Source organism: Lipomyces arxii (assembly GCF_038497795.1).
Source record: "Lipomyces arxii strain Phaff 12-163 unplaced genomic scaffold V1512scaffold_34, whole genome shotgun sequence".
NCBI lineage: Eukaryota > Fungi > Ascomycota > Lipomycetes > Lipomycetales > Lipomycetaceae > Lipomyces > Lipomyces arxii.
Genome location: NW_027117733.1, coordinates 1 through 15,269, shown reverse-complemented (window position 1 = coordinate 15,269; position 15,269 = coordinate 1). Strand labels below are relative to the sequence as shown.

The 15,269-nt window shown below is 42.5% G+C and overlaps 4 protein-coding genes across 4 annotated transcripts; 2 read left to right on the top strand and 2 right to left on the bottom strand.

The window, feature by feature from the left end:
- Positions 1–124: 124 nt before the first annotated feature.
- Positions 125–10,017, top strand: V1512DRAFT_250083 (uncharacterized protein; the record flags this gene model as incomplete). Its single annotated transcript, XM_066914644.1, has 10 exons — positions 125–1,909; positions 1,962–2,333; positions 2,379–2,919; positions 2,968–3,084; positions 3,136–3,811; positions 3,861–3,931; positions 3,978–4,075; positions 4,125–4,334; positions 4,385–9,929; positions 9,983–10,017. 10 exons carry the CDS (start codon positions 125–127, stop codon positions 10,015–10,017), a joined length of 9,450 nt encoding a protein of 3,149 aa, XP_066769152.1.
- Positions 10,018–10,414: 397 nt separating this feature from the next.
- Positions 10,415–12,141, top strand: V1512DRAFT_255402 (uncharacterized protein; the record flags this gene model as incomplete). Its single annotated transcript, XM_066914803.1, has 5 exons — positions 10,415–10,490; positions 10,538–10,607; positions 10,658–10,736; positions 10,784–10,922; positions 10,970–12,141. 5 exons carry the CDS (start codon positions 10,415–10,417, stop codon positions 12,139–12,141), a joined length of 1,536 nt encoding a protein of 511 aa, XP_066769151.1.
- A 586-nt stretch (positions 12,142–12,727) lies between these two features.
- On the bottom strand, positions 12,728–13,666 carry V1512DRAFT_268316 (uncharacterized protein; the record flags this gene model as incomplete). Its single annotated transcript, XM_066917461.1, has 2 exons — positions 12,728–13,238; positions 13,378–13,666. Coding segments are annotated over 2 exons (456 nt in total), but the record flags the coding sequence as incomplete, so codon positions are not given.
- A 612-nt stretch (positions 13,667–14,278) lies between these two features.
- V1512DRAFT_213253 (RNA ligase/cyclic nucleotide phosphodiesterase) lies at positions 14,279–15,175 on the bottom strand (the record flags this gene model as incomplete). Its single annotated transcript, XM_066913586.1, has 1 exon — positions 14,279–15,175. The coding sequence occupies one exon, from the start codon at positions 15,173–15,175 to the stop codon at positions 14,279–14,281; it is 897 nt and encodes a 298-aa protein (XP_066769149.1).
- Positions 15,176–15,269: the final 94 nt, after the last annotated feature.

Here is a 15,269-nt window from a genome sequence, read left to right as displayed (position 1 = left end):
CGCCTCCATCCGGCCTGACGACCTATCTTTATATTGCGAAGCAGTAACCACATGAACTATTAATTGTATTTGAACAGTCTTCGTCTCGTTCACAGCAGAAATGTCATTTAGTTAAGTCGATATTATGGATTCTAGCTCACATTTCGCGTCAGTGCCTCTTCGAGGATCGCGGGGATTTAGTTGGATCTTTTTGATTGAGCTTATAGTGACTGGCATCGCTACTATCTTCGTTCTCTTCTACTTCAATCGAGTGATTGCTACATTGATCTCACTTTCAGCTAGATGGTATACCTGGCATAAGTTTCGAGTTTTTATCGACGTCCGCTCTGTTCAGATCTCATTGCTCGGGGGGCGTATCTTTTTCAAAGATCTACGCTACGTTGGTAGTAATGAAACTGTTTTTATTACACAAGGTCACGTTACGTGGAGGTACTGGCTTAATCGGACACGAAGATCTGATTTGAAAGTTGCCAAATTTAGAAAGGAGAAAAATGAGACTGTACCAGCGAGGTTCATGCTATATATTGAGGGTGTCGAATGGTTTGTGTATAACAGAACTTCTGCATATGAAGCAGCATTAAAGGAGTTTGACACAGCAACTGCTACTGGGTCATGCTTTGCTGACAATAAAAATCATAAGCAATGTGGTCCGGATGGAAATTTGTGCGATACGAGTGGCCTGACAAATGACAAACTAAATGGCTCAGCAGCTGCTGCGGAAAGTTCATCTACAGAGTCATTCCCTACATCGGATGATACTGAAGCTGCCAGGTGCACAAAACTTCAGAAGCCCATAGGAAATACTTCCACTACTGTAGAAGCGGTAGAAAAACTTTCTCCGATATTAGGATTGTTTCCAATAGACGTTTTATGTTCCAAGGGCGCAATGGTTTTAGGAAATTCTCGAACGCCAACAATTATGGTCTATCATTTCAGTTCTGCTGTGGGCTTTGTGGACACCAGCCCATCCGCGTCAGTTTATGATCAGTATAAAATGGTTTACGATTTCACTTTCAACAAGCCGAGTATGCAAATGAAAGCAAACATGGATTATAAAGAGGGTCAAGTGGACAGCCAGGATCACCTTATAAGCAAGAGCAGCACAGCTCCTATTGATCTTAGTCGTGCGTACAGGCCAAGCAAATGGCAAAGCTTTAAAGATTTGTTTTTTTTTCTGCACGGGCGTTTTTTTCCGCCTACTGCTAGGTCTACAGAGACAAACGATGTGTCAGATAGACCTTGGCAGGGCCTTTCTATGTATCTTGAAGAAAGCAAGATTGAACTTACTGATAGTTCAGAGCAGATTGAAGAGTATGCAAAGTGCACTTCAGTGTTGGATGCAGATCAGGCGAAGTTTACATTCTACTACGACATTCCTGGAAAGGTTCCTTATGATGCTGTTTTATCTAAGAGTCATGATCTAGGAAGAGCTGAGCAAATAAATCGAGAGCCACCTCCACAGTGGGGTATTGATTTGCATTTGAAAGGTGCTACTATACAGTATGGCCCCTGGGCTGATAGGCAAAGAGTGATATTACAGTCAATCTTCTTTCCCGGAGTTCATGTAGACAGTACACCGTCGGAGCCTATTTCTCCAGGAAGCTATAGATTTAGTACAGAGTTCAAGATTTACGTTGAAATGGATGATAACACGATTATTCGCATTCCTATCAGAGAACCCAGCAGGGACGCTGAATATAAGCGGCAGGCCGAAACGAAGCTTGGAAATTCGATCAGATCTTTCGGTTGGATTGAATTGAAACTGGCAGAGTTGTCCACATTGACCTTTGTATCTGGTCTAGTTCCAGCAAGTGATGGTTGGCCGCGATATTTGACCAGTGAATTCAATGGTGTGGAGTTGCGTTCCAGTGTTAACCACGATTTGCTTTGGTCGTCCAAAACATATAAGGTAAGTTTAAAGTGACAATTGCCAAGAGTATTGAGTTTTGACTACGAGCCAGATTACCGGAGACCTTAGCAGTCCATTAAAGTGGAATGGATTAACAAATTGGGTGTTTAATAGTGCCGCTTCGGAGATCAGATGTTTTTTGCTTAGAGAGCATATCACAATTCTAACTGATATGATAACGGATTTTGGGTCGGGTCCAGGACAGCCTTACAGCGCTTTCATTCCGCAAACCTATGAGTTCAGATTTGCGTTTGATGAATTTTCACTTTTTGTTAACGTTAATGACTCAAACATTATCAGCAACCCAACTGACTTCGATGACAACGTTTTTTTGGACTTCAATAGTCCAAAGCTGTGCGGAAGTATTCAGGTGCCGCTGGATCAAATAAGTCCCATAACGACCCAAGTACGGTATAAGATTACTGTAAGTATACCGGTTTGATAATAAAGTCATCTGACATGGGCTTAGGCGGAGTTGCTAAAACTTGTCCTTCATGCACCTCCGTGGAACACTCGTGCTAGCTTTTTAGAATCGAAGGATCTTGGCAACGTCAAACAGCTTTCCATTGAAGGCTCATACACATACACAGTATCAGATCAGTCAGTGCCGATCGATACGCTCTGTGTTGATATTTCTAGTGATTATACTTCTATTATTGCCTACGGTTTTTTAGTGCGGTATTTAATTAAGGTGCGCGAGAATTACTTTGGGGATAATACCCATTTCAAAACTTTAGACGAGTTCACCCGGAGTGTCGCTGCCCCAGACCAGTCTAAATTTACTGGTCTAGCTTCCCCAGAGGACTCGCATGATGATTTTCAAGACAGCGGCTCTACGAAGCAAGAATCGGCGATACAGCAATTGGTCAATTCAACTGATGTTCTGGTTAATTTTGAGACAAATGGTGGATGTCTCATATTCCCGACGACCATCTACTCTGCTGGGTCACACCTGAGACTGGACTTTGATGCATTTGACGTTGATTTGAGATTTACAAATTACTACATGGGTGCGTTGTTAGATTTGATTCAAGAAGCGAGTAGTTCATATTGAGTAGATTTGCAAATTAATATTAGTCCCATTCAAGGCCGAATGCTGGATTTACCTGTGGATGAAGTACTTATGACAACGAGAAAAGATGTTGGTGGCGAGCAGACGGCTTTATTTGTTGATGGTGAGTGAATGTTATAATGCTTATTGTGAACAGCAATTTAATGATCTGAAGGTATAAATGTTCACGGTCACCGTATGTTTGGTTTACCACCATCCGAACCGACTTATGTTTGTAATTGGGATTTTGATCTTGGAATTGTGTTTGCAGAAGGTGCTCCGACGTTATATCAGAATCTACGAAGTACCCTGCAAGCATTTTCTTATACTTTAGCGGATAAGGAGAACGCATTAATTGTCGCAGAACCTCCGCTTCATGATGTGACGTTTTTTAGAGTAAAGCTACCGGCAATTCGAGCTCTAGTTAACACGGATGCGACTACTATCGAGTTCATGACAGAATCAGTATCTTTGTCTCTAAGCGATTTAGCAACAGTTGCATACAATGCTTATATTCTGCTTGAAATTCCGTCTATCAATTTATTATGTCGTGACAGAGTTTCGGGAGGAGCTGATGCCGGTCGGGTAATGTGTTATTTTGCTACTTCTTTATATATAACAAACTTTGATCGAAAGCAAAGAGGATATGAGCGACGTCGGCTGCAGCAAGAGCATATACGGAGACATGATATGCTGTTTAACAGAACGCCCTTTTTTCTAGCTATGGATCTTGAAAGTGAGACAAGAGTTGATGGTCCACCTCGAATTTATACGACCCTTCCTTTTCCTCCTATGGCACCACCATTAGTGAGTGTGGACGACTATGATACAAGCAGTACAGCTTCGACTTCGTGTGTTTTCTTGGAATATTGCTTAAGCAGATGACTAACTTGTGTTTAGCTCTGTAGTTCACCATGACACAGAAGCCCTTGGAATTAAGCCTTCAGCAACAACAACAAGGGACTATCTAGGTATTTAGTTTTCTTTTGAGTAGTATACTCGCCTAATCCATTTTAGATGCGTATAATCTTTCTTGCTCTAATGCGGAAAGTGAACGACGATGCGATTTTGATAGCACATTTATGCCCCCATATTCCTGTGTCAGCGCTTTCAAGGTTTTTCGCATCATGACTGCTGTTTTGATCTCAATCTGACTTGATTTAGGATATGAAATCCGTCGCAAACGGGTTTGAGCGTCGCAAGTATGACATGGGTAACAACGCTACAGAAAGTGATCAGTCTGCAAGACTACTGGACAATACAGATACTCAATTCGATAGCTTTGTCGTGGAGTTTCGGAGCGGTATCGATGGATTCGTATCTGCACAAGGTGTTGAAGCTATTCTTGAGGTCTTAGATGGTTTGAGCCCGCCAGTAAGCTAAAATTAAGCCATGGTAAATAGTATTGCTGCTAACGACCACAGGATATAACATATATGCTTGACGAGCTGCAAGTAAACGTTATCGAAAGATTAGAGCGGAACTTGACAACGGTATCTTTAATAACGAGCGCGAGAATTGTTATTCCCGGTCTTCATGTATGCTATGGCGAGGTAATCAACACGTTGATAGATTCTGTCATGTCACCGGAAAAGCTGACAATGGGAAACCACGTTGACTTAGAGGTTGGTACTGCCACACTAAGTTGTCGCCTCACGGACAAAAGTAGCGACTTTACACTCGATCAGCCATCACGGCGAAATCCTGTTCACCGCGTCTGCAGTGTCTATATCATTTTGTATCAAGTGAAGGTCGGGCTGATACCGAGTGATTGGAAAAATCGCTTAGACTCAAAGCCTTTACCGCTTGAGCTCCAAATTGAAGAAATAGAAGCTTGGAATCATGAAACGCAAACAGATGTGACATATATCAAAGTCAAGCCTGTTGGTTTAGTAGTGCAGAATCAGTCAATCAAGTGGGTCACTAATACAGGACTGGACATCCTAAAGCCTTTAATACCAATTGTCGAGAAATTGGCCAAAATAAAGAGCAGACGTGAAACCAGGCTCAGAAATATGGTGTATCAGATTGTTCTCACTAGTAATGCTTATGAGATAAAGCACGATCCTGCGTTTCTGACACGACCTGCTTATGTTCTTCGGTCATCTAAAGCTCACATCAGAGCCAATGACAGCTGGCGACTTATGGCACGCATCAGACATATAAGCCGTGCATTGCCTTCAAGTACGCTACAGGGAATTGAGCGCGATCTTTTTCCTGACGACGCATTATTGCCCCCTGATGCAAAAGACAAAGTGGTGCAAATAATGCAAGACTGGAGAAGTTGGGAAATGGTGAATATAGCGACAAGCTACGTATTTGCTCATGTATTCGATGGTGAAGATAAGACAGTCACTATAGTTTCGAATGCGATGAATATGTTTCTGGACGTCGAAACTATAACTCTTTGCATTGCCAACGGATCTGAACAAGAAGATTACTTGCAATTGGCATACTTTACGCTGAGTTTGTCATCGCGAATTATTGACAAGCCTGACAACCTGCTATTTCCTAAAAATGCGACAAGTCTGCAATCTGCATTTCAGTGTCAACAAACACAAAGAGTGATCAACGCCTCTGCCGGTTGTGAAGAAGTACGCGTGATTACAAACTGGAGCTCATTACCATTGATTCGGGTGGTTACCAACGTGTTGAATAGTCGTATTCAAGAACTATATCCGAGCAAAAAAGACGCTGTCCAAGATATGCAAGCAGTAGTGGTGCCCCTGCCTGCGCTGGATGTCGAAATCTGTGCAGTTGTTGAGATCAAGAAGTTTATTTCTGTTGTCAATAGTGACAACCTTAGAGTTCAGATGTCTGGCAACGTCATTCAGTCTACAATCAGCGGTATTTTTGGCGAACAGAAATCGTTCCTGCTGTCATCATTTCTCCTTGGTGCTAATGCACTCGAGCTAGATGTTCTAGCTCCCGTTTCGGACGGCGAAAAGAGACTGCTGACATTGGGAATACAGCGGTCAAACATCTGGGCTTCTGTGACCTCGCTCCCGGACTCGCGAGCTATTAGAGAACATTTTTATATCAAAGGTATCGTGCTGAAAGTTCTTGAGAATATTATAGGCTTGGCGTCTATATTCACGCAAATTCTCGAAGATGAAGTTCAACAATTCATTGCCATGTTCCCAGATTTGAAGTGTGATAGAAATTCAGCGAATAGTGCTGTCAAGTCACCATTGCAGCCTAAAACCTCTAGTTCAGAACAGTTTAAACAAATGGGAGTGTCGTTGGATCTGCGCAACTACGACGTCATGTTCAACGTTTTGCCTTCCCTAATGTACGGAATACATGGATCAGGTGTTCAAATCATTTCTCCTCCTGTAGTCAACAATGTAAGGTCTGTTGCATTTAGATCAGGAGAGCAGCATCACGAATTTTCTCAATCGAAGGGTACAAAACGGGTCAAAATAACGTCTATCACATTTCCTACAGTAACGACTCTTGCCCGGATTAATGGCAGTGATGACTCAATTCAAGCTGCAGATGTTAGTATTCGCATGGATACTGTGAATTTTGATGCCTTTTCTTTTCCCACTCTCGCGAGTGTGTTGTCGGGTGATGTTTTGAAAGCTCAAATTGTGAAAGCGCAACTAGAATGGGGTACAGCTTGGACACGAAAAGAAGCTGTTTTACCCCGCAGTAAAACTCGTTCTGTTGCTTCGCCGCCGGCCACATTGCAAAATGTGAACTTGCGTGGAGTGCTTTTCATCAACGGTGTCGTGATTAAGGCAGAGTCGGAGACTTCACAAATTATGATGTCAATAACAAACGTTAAAGTTTTGGGTAGCACTAGTTCAAGAGTTTCTTCTCAAACTCATAACAAGCCATATATAAGTTTGTCAGGGAGATTTCCAAGTGTTACTCTGGCGGTCATTAACGAACGTTTCAAAAATGGAAAGTTCCAAATTTTTGAAAGTAATTTAGTTCTGTTATGCAAGACAATAGAAGATCAAGAAGGAGATAGTTTTCGTCATGCTGTCGCTTTGAAAAGTGAGAAATGCTTGTTAGAGCTCTCACCTCTCAGCTCAATTTTGATTGTCGAAATTCTGAGTCAATTTGAGAAGACACTGACAAGCATCGAGCTGCCGGAAGAGCTTTTCCACTTGTCTAATATACTGAAAGAGCCCATTCAATCATCTGGTGCAACTGATGACGTGCAGACTTGGGACGGTATATTTAAAGCACTAATTCGTGTGCGTTTTGAAAATTTTGCTTTTCACTGGGTTTCAGATATTTTTGCAAACGAGACAGTCAAAAGCTTTTACTTTAGTGTTGGAGCCAATCAGCTCACACTGTCATCAAAGGGAGATGGGTTGATAAACGTTGTTGTTAAACAGTTTGAAGCTATAGGGGCAGAACAGGTGCCACTGAAATCATCGTCGAAGGTACCCCTCGAAAGTTCATCAATAATTCCGACAATAACAGTTTGTGTCTCACTGAATCAGGCAAAAAATACTCGTGCTTTAGGACTTTCGATCAGGAGTGCAGAAGTTCAGACAAGGATCATTCCTTCCGTGGTCAAAGTGATTGCTGCAATGGCCGGGTCTTTCTCTAACACAGCAGACGCTGTATCGGGGCAAATTTTAAATTACAAAAATCGAAGCTCGGCGAAGCCAGGCTCCATTTTAGGGGGTGCAACTGCGGCAAAGGCAGATTGCATTTCTGAAGATCCGGAAGTTCAACTTCAGGCTTTGTTCAAGCAAAAGTTTTTCAGTAACGCAAATATAAAAGCAGATTTTGCGGGATCGACCATTGAGCTTGTTGGGGCGACAAATGAAAAGTATACGGAAGATTCTTCACTCAGCCATAGAGAATCGACGGTGGAAGCAAAGTCAGAAGCCAACTTTGGAAAGCCCAAGCCAACAAAAGTTGGACCGGTTGCAATATTTCGCGTACCTGGCATACATTTAATATCAGATCACATACTAAGTCCCGAGACTCCCTCGCTGCGCGCGGAAATTTTTGTTGAGCCTTCTGTTAATACCCTTTATCCACGTGTTATGCCAGTTGTGATGGAAATGGTTCAAAACTTCCAAGATACAATGCGTGCTCCTAAAGAAAAAGTAGAAGAAGCTACTAAGGAGCCAAAAGTGGCGGCACAAAGCTCGTCAACTACCAAAGTTTTAGGAAAAATCTCATTAAATTTAGGTCTTCGTGTTGGCCGACAAGAATTCTCATTAAGCTGTGAGCCAATCGCCAAAGTAGCCGGAATGGTGGCTTTCGATGAAGTGTACATGACTTTAGGTACATTGGAAAAGTCGACATCTTCCAGAGCATTTACGTGTGCGTTGCAGTTATTCAATTTGAAAGCATCTTTACAGCACATCTATTCACGAGAGTCCAGTGGGCAAATTGCCGTGAAGGAGTCTACATTTTCAGCTTTGGCAAGCCATAAGCTGGGTCGAGTTACCGGACTTTCTTTGGTCAGCAATGTGAGAGATATCACGCTAGATCTAAATATTAAGCAAAGCCATGACTTACTGTTGTTTCAGGACATTTGGTCGCCCGGACTTGTACTCGATCAACAGCATGCGCATCCCAAAAAGACGGCGGATGAGCGAGCGGAGATTCTTGTTCAGCGCTATCATCGTGTATCTTCAACAAATGCTTTTCCTTGGACTATCGATTTTGAATTGCTTGATTTCAAGGCTTCTGTGGACTTGGGTCAGTCGCTCGGAAAAGTAGCTCTTAGTCTAGACAAGTTGTGGCTCGCATCTAGAAAGTCTTCTGACTGGGATCAAAACTTGACCTTTGGCTTTACACATGTGGAAGCTGAATGCAAGGGCCGATTGGGAGGTCAAGTTGCGATTGAAAGTATGAGGGTTCGATCGGGAATTAAATGGGAAGTGTTAGAAGATGGACAAGTTGGTGTTCCCTTGATTACTGTATCGGCTGGACTTGAGAAAGTCAGTGGCCGGTTGTTTTTCGATTATAGGTTATTTCTTATTGCTGTTGGAAGCAGCGCCCATGTGACAATGTTCAATCAAAAAGGACTAGCGCCAAACTTTTCTGACCGCCTAGTATGCGTCGTTGACTGTTCTGCAATTAGATTTTATCTAACAGTGCTGGCGCCTTCAAATATACTGGCTATTTTGAGCACTATTCAGAGATTAAATCAAGAACAAGCAGCATCGTACCAGGCAGTTCTGCGAGATTCAGAGCGATTTAAAGTGACCGAAATTGCCAGAGTTCCTTCAGTTGTCGTGACACCATCTACTGAAGACACGCCTGTTAAGCTTGGTACTGAATTGAATGTTAGCATTAAAACTATCGTGATAGATGTGTTTCCCAGTTCGCTTTCCGACACGGAAGTTTTGAGGATTGAAGCGTTTAATATAGGAGCGCGTTTTGGAATTAGTGTTGAGAAGCCAAAAATTCGAAGTCGTCTGGACTTGATGTTAGGACAATTACTTGTTGCTCTTTCTTCTACGAAACGGGTTCAAGAAGATCTGACGCAAGTAAGCGTTGAAGACTTCATTAAGCATGCCAGTGAAGCAAAGGGAGGTACTATTATGCGAGTACCCGCTGTCAACGTAGCCATGAAAACTTGGCAACCTATTACGAATACAAATACTGTTGAGTTCACATTTAGCGGATTATTTGAAGGCAAAGTTGACGTGGGATGGAATCTTGGTTCAATAAACTTGATTCGTGATATGTGGAATACGCACGTGCGGTCTTTTCAGCTTCGACAGGTTGCTGCAGCAGATGGCAAAAACTATACCACCCACCTGCTTGAATCTGAAGAGTTGGAAAAGAAGATAAAGGAAGTTGAGTTGAACAAAAAGTACCTTTATATTCCGCTTGAACCTCCAATCATTGCAACCCCGCAGCTTAGAGACATGGGTGAGGCAACTCCACCTCTGGAATGGATTGGACTTCACCGAGATAGATTTCCGGGACTGACGCATCAAGCTATCATTATTGCATTACAATCAATGTCGCGAAAAGTTGGTATGTACTATCGTTATTTCAATTCGACTGTGATTAACTCTAATCTGCCTTAGAACTGGCATACTCAAATGTTCTGGGTAAAGCTTGATTTGACATACTATATTGCAATGAGACAAGCATGAGATTTCTATGAGTTCGACGATGTATCATTATATTTTTATCGGAGTTTGTGAATGGCGTTATTGCTATGAATTTTTACATATGGTTATGACTTAATGAAGAAATTCTGTGGTTAAAAAGTTAAATTTCGGTATTAGGGTTTGAATTTAAAGGTTCTGTGCGGGCTTCATAGCCGCTGCGCTAAAGCTCGGTCGTCATTACTTCCAACCAAAATTGTAATCTCCACACGACTATTGGCAATACGTGATTAACCAGATCGTAAGCTTTTCTCAGTGGGAAGTCTTGTATAGTTCTGTACATATTTTGAGATCATCTAGGACTCTATTTTTTTTGGTATTTTGCACCTTGACGGTGCAAGTTACGAAATGTCGAAATCGATTATTAGATCCATCAAGAATGTTACAAATGGCTATACCGTAAATCAGGTTAAAGTCAGAAATGGTGAGCAAAGTCTTTTATTGTCACAGTAGTTACTAATTAGAAATTAGTGACGTCAAATGATGCCTGGGGACCTAGTTCACGAGATATGGATGAGATTGCTCAGTTAACATTTGATCCGTACGCCAGTCTTAATTAAAGATATGGCTTGATTACTGATCGCTGTTTAGCATGGCTTTTACTGAAATAATGGATATGTTGGAAAGGAGGTTAAACGATAAAGGGAAAAATTGGCGGCACGTCATGAAGGTCAGTAATATTAGCGTCGATCAAAAAGCTATGATGCTTACAAGTAGGCGCTTGTACTTCTTGATTACTGTATTCATGTTGGGTCTGAAGATGTTGTCCGTTGGGCGAAGGATAATATCTTTGTCATAAACACTCTTAATGAGTTCCAACATATTGACGAAGAAGGAAAAGATCAGGGTCAAAACGGTATGTCATTATTGCTTAGTACGCCAATAGCATCACTGACAATATAGTGCGAATAAAGGCAAAAGACCTTGCAGGTCTCTTGTTAGATGATGAACGAATTCGTGCCGAGCGAGTAAATCGGAGTCAGATGCGCGCAAAGCTGAATCGCGCTGGAGATCATGTCTTTAGTAATTCCGAAGGCAATTTAGACACGTTCGGGCGTGTCCCGCGTAGAAGGACACCTATTCAGAGTGATTTTCAAAATGATGAAGAGTTCCAGCTGGCATTGGAAGAAAGCAAGTTTACGGCTGCCGAAGAAGATGCAAGAAGACGGGAGCGTGAAACTGCACCGGATGACGATGAGGATATGCAGAGAGCTATAAAGCTTAGTGCCGAAGAAGCGTTGAAGTCTCAGCAGCAGGAATATTACGATATACAGAATAACAGTCTGCTGTTTGCTGATAATACACAGCAACCTGCTTCGCCGCAATATCACCAGTCGATTGGTTTTAATCAGTCCTTTCGGAACAATCCGTACAGCAGTGGACACGAACAGCCGGTCAATGCTAACACTAACAACTCAGCGCTTCTTGTCGATATTTTTGGCTCGAGGTCAAGCGCGGGTCAGGGAGCCCAGCCGAGTACGCAAAATCCGTATGCTCAACAACTATTCTCTCAAAGCACATCGCAACAGCAATATTCAAGTTTGTTACCGTTGTCAGCATCGGCACAATCTCCGCAACAAACGCCGTCTTATTTTGGGAACAACTCTAATGCCGCAAACCAGATTTCGCAATCTGCCTCGTCGCTTTTGCCTTTTTCAACTTCACGTAACAACCAGCAGCAGCTACTAAATTATCAGCATCTTCAGAGCGCTGAGCAGTTCCAAAAGCAGCCACTTCAGAGTCAACCTACGGAATATCAACTTTTTCAGAGACCAATACAGACTCAGAGCGCTTCCAGCAACTCGCCGTTTGCTCCTACTGTGCAAAACACGATGACAGCAAGCGATCGAGAGAATGCATATTCATCCTCGTCGTTTGAGACAAGATCCACAGCAGGAGCTCTATCGACTGATTGGTACGATCCACAACGTTCATATGACAGTGTCGGATGGATGAGTGGAGCAAATCCTTTACCAGCCCCCGCAAGTTCGAAACAGTCAAACAATCCGTTTTCGAAACCAGCAAACGGCAATTCTAGCGTTCTCTCGAAATCTAATGATATGAGTTTGCTGTAGCTAGAAGTTTAAAAGATTGGAATTTTAAATAGGATTGAAACAAAGTCGTTTTGTTTAACGGCTTAATCAATAAGATCCTTGCAAGAAACTGGAGCGATTTGTAAGTTGGTAAGCGGCGACGATCTCTAGGATCTGTCAGCGGCTCTGGGGAGTAAACTTCATTTATTCTAATATAAAGTCCATGCACAGCTTAAATGCGCAGTTTACAGTACTCCATATATGTTATTGTCATCGATTTTTATTGTATTCACCAGTGGTGACGGCGGATTTGGATACTGGATGTAGGTCAGTTTAGTTTAACAGCGCTTAAAACGCATTTGACTGCCAAGTAGAAATTGTAAAAGTTGTATGTTTCGATTTCATTCAATAGCAAAGCAGCGAAGCACTTTTGAAGTCGCTAAATTGCTATTACAGTTGACATTGCTACATCTTTGCCACGGACTTTTAACCTCGATAGTATTGTTTGACAAAGGACTTTGGTAGCTGAATGTTTAAGGCTCTTCTACTTTTTAGTTTTAAGGGAGCTACATTGTTTGCTGGGATCTAATTCCCAGACAATTTGAGCCTGTTAAGAATTTCGATACACGAGAAAACAAGAGAATTTTAGCACATGCATTTGGTTTCAATTGTGGTGTAATGATGAGTCGCTGTAACCCATTAAGACATTAAATTCGTAACCCGCCTGTTGCAACTGATTGCAGCTAGGATTTCCTGAGCCTAAAACCGTAGCCACTTGAGAATCTTTGTTTCGACAAGACGCACCTCCGGGTTTGCGAGTTTGGTCGTCATCCATTGTATGCTCCTGAGATTAGTATCTTTACGGTTTGAATCCAGCTATTCACGCTGTGGCTTGGCTCAGCGCACCGTTTTACATTGTGCGCTCGAGACCTTTGATACAGTCAATGCTCACTGCCATTTTCATGAGGATTGTCACAATGATTCCGCTGTTGGGTTTAAAACGCATCGGTTATGCGTGCATTCACATTCACATTCACATAATGACTGTGGGATACGGTGCAACAGCAAATCCACTTTTAGTGTGATAGTTGACGCGCCGGAATTGTGAGCATAATGGCGAATATAAATCAGATCTAAATCTAGGTATATCAGCGGTGCCTGTTAAGTCACGGGCTCATTTAGAAACTTTACGGAGCAGCGAACACATAGTCGGTCTCATACGTAAATGTAGGCGACAGCAAACAATTGTATTCTATAACAGAAGTGCGACATGCGTACCGTACACATTCACGGGCGTGAACTCAAAAGAACCGCAGCCAAGCGACAAGTCCACATGACTTTGGGCGGCCAAGTGAAAGATTGTATCAATATTGTGGTCATGAAGTACGGCTAGTACTTGTTCAGAATTGGTGATGTCGCCTTTAACAAATGTCGAATTGTTACAATTGGCATCCACATAATTTATATTACTCAATGACGCACAGTAGTCTAACTGGTCGAAGCACACCACGTTGTAGTGTGGATACTGAAGTGTCAAATGCCTACCAACCCATGAAGCGCTATACCACTATTAGCATGAGTTTCAAGACTTTTTCACGTTCCATACTTAAACAACCCGACGCAAATTTTACCAATTTATCTGCTATTGATCTTCAAAGTTTTCTAATTATTTCATTGCATAAAGTTCCAGAAACCTTATCACCTTTGCTACATCATACGCATCCGGAACCTCGATATAGAGTGCTTATTGCTCGCGCGATGCACAACTTGATTAAAGGTTTCACAATTGCGTCTCCATCATACCTTGCACTTGGATCACGACCATCACCATACGGGCAATCTTTGTTCTCAGGCGCTTATCTCAGCTGATAGATGCTTTGATAGCATGGCTGCTTTTGGGTGGTTCTTAAACCAAATACCGGAGGCAGTATCGACTATGGCGTTCTATCTAAAATAGTGCGCAAATTTTGACCATTACTGCTCTGACAGCTTTGGCATTGTAGTTAAATAGTCGTAGCCGCAGTCCATGCATAAACCGAGGTGTTTGCAGCAAAAGAGCGGTAGCAACTGTCTTGAGCTTAGCAGATTAGTTACGCAGTGTAAACGTTCATGTGCAGGTAATTCGACCCCCCAAAAATGAGACGTTGGAGGCAAACTCTGTATATTGTTGTCCTAACAGCTATATTCGCTCCCGCCACTCTAAATTGAAATCGTTGGCTACTGCGGCCTGCTGCATTGAAAGCCCAATGCGCTCGCATGGACCAGTACCATACCAAATCTTACCGTATCGCAGCTCGGTCCCTCGTTCGTCATTGACACACCACCGAACGCTCTTGCTTCCAACTGTTTCGAGCCATTTGCTTGCTTCTTCCAGTTTGGCAATGAAGTCTTCCATATCTGCTTCCAGCGGCTTTATAAATCTGGCAATGGTTACATGAGCTGATGGAACTTGATATCTGCTTCCAACTTCCACTCCGGCACGTTGTTGCACAATTTTAAAAATATCTGACCGGTAATGATGATAAGAGTACCAATCACCAGAGTCACCAATCGGTTGATCTTCCGGTAAAAAGCTCAAAGCCAGTGCATGCTGATCGTAGCTTAAGATAGGCTTAACCAGAACTGGCGCTGGCCTAGGCGCCAGTAACGAATCCAGATGAGGGCGCAGCTGTTGCAAAGTTTGCTGTAAAAAGTCCAGTTGAGTATCAGGAACAGAATGTAAAATTTCCAATGCCGTAAGATGTAAATTTTGTGGAGGCATGAGCCAAAGATCTGGCTCAACTTCGCGTAGCATTTCTTGGACATGCTGAATCACATCAATTACCTGCTTGGTTGGACGACTCCACATGGTTATGCAGTTTCTAGGATCGAAATCACGTGGTTGATGATCAACAACCAAGCCGCGCAAAATAGGATCAACAACGATTTTGCCTGTACCTTGCAGATACGCTTTTCGCTCACTATTGCGAAATCTTCGATGTTTCTCATACGCCTCTGAAAGTGCGGCTGGCGTATTGTGCAGCAAAATGAACTCCTCATAAATGTTCAGCAAGGGCGGATCAACTATGGATGGCATTGGCAATTCAGACTTCTGCTGTATATCAATAGTACTCAAAACATCTTCGGAAAGCGCATTCGAAATTCCCATTGAAGACATTTTGTAGATCCTC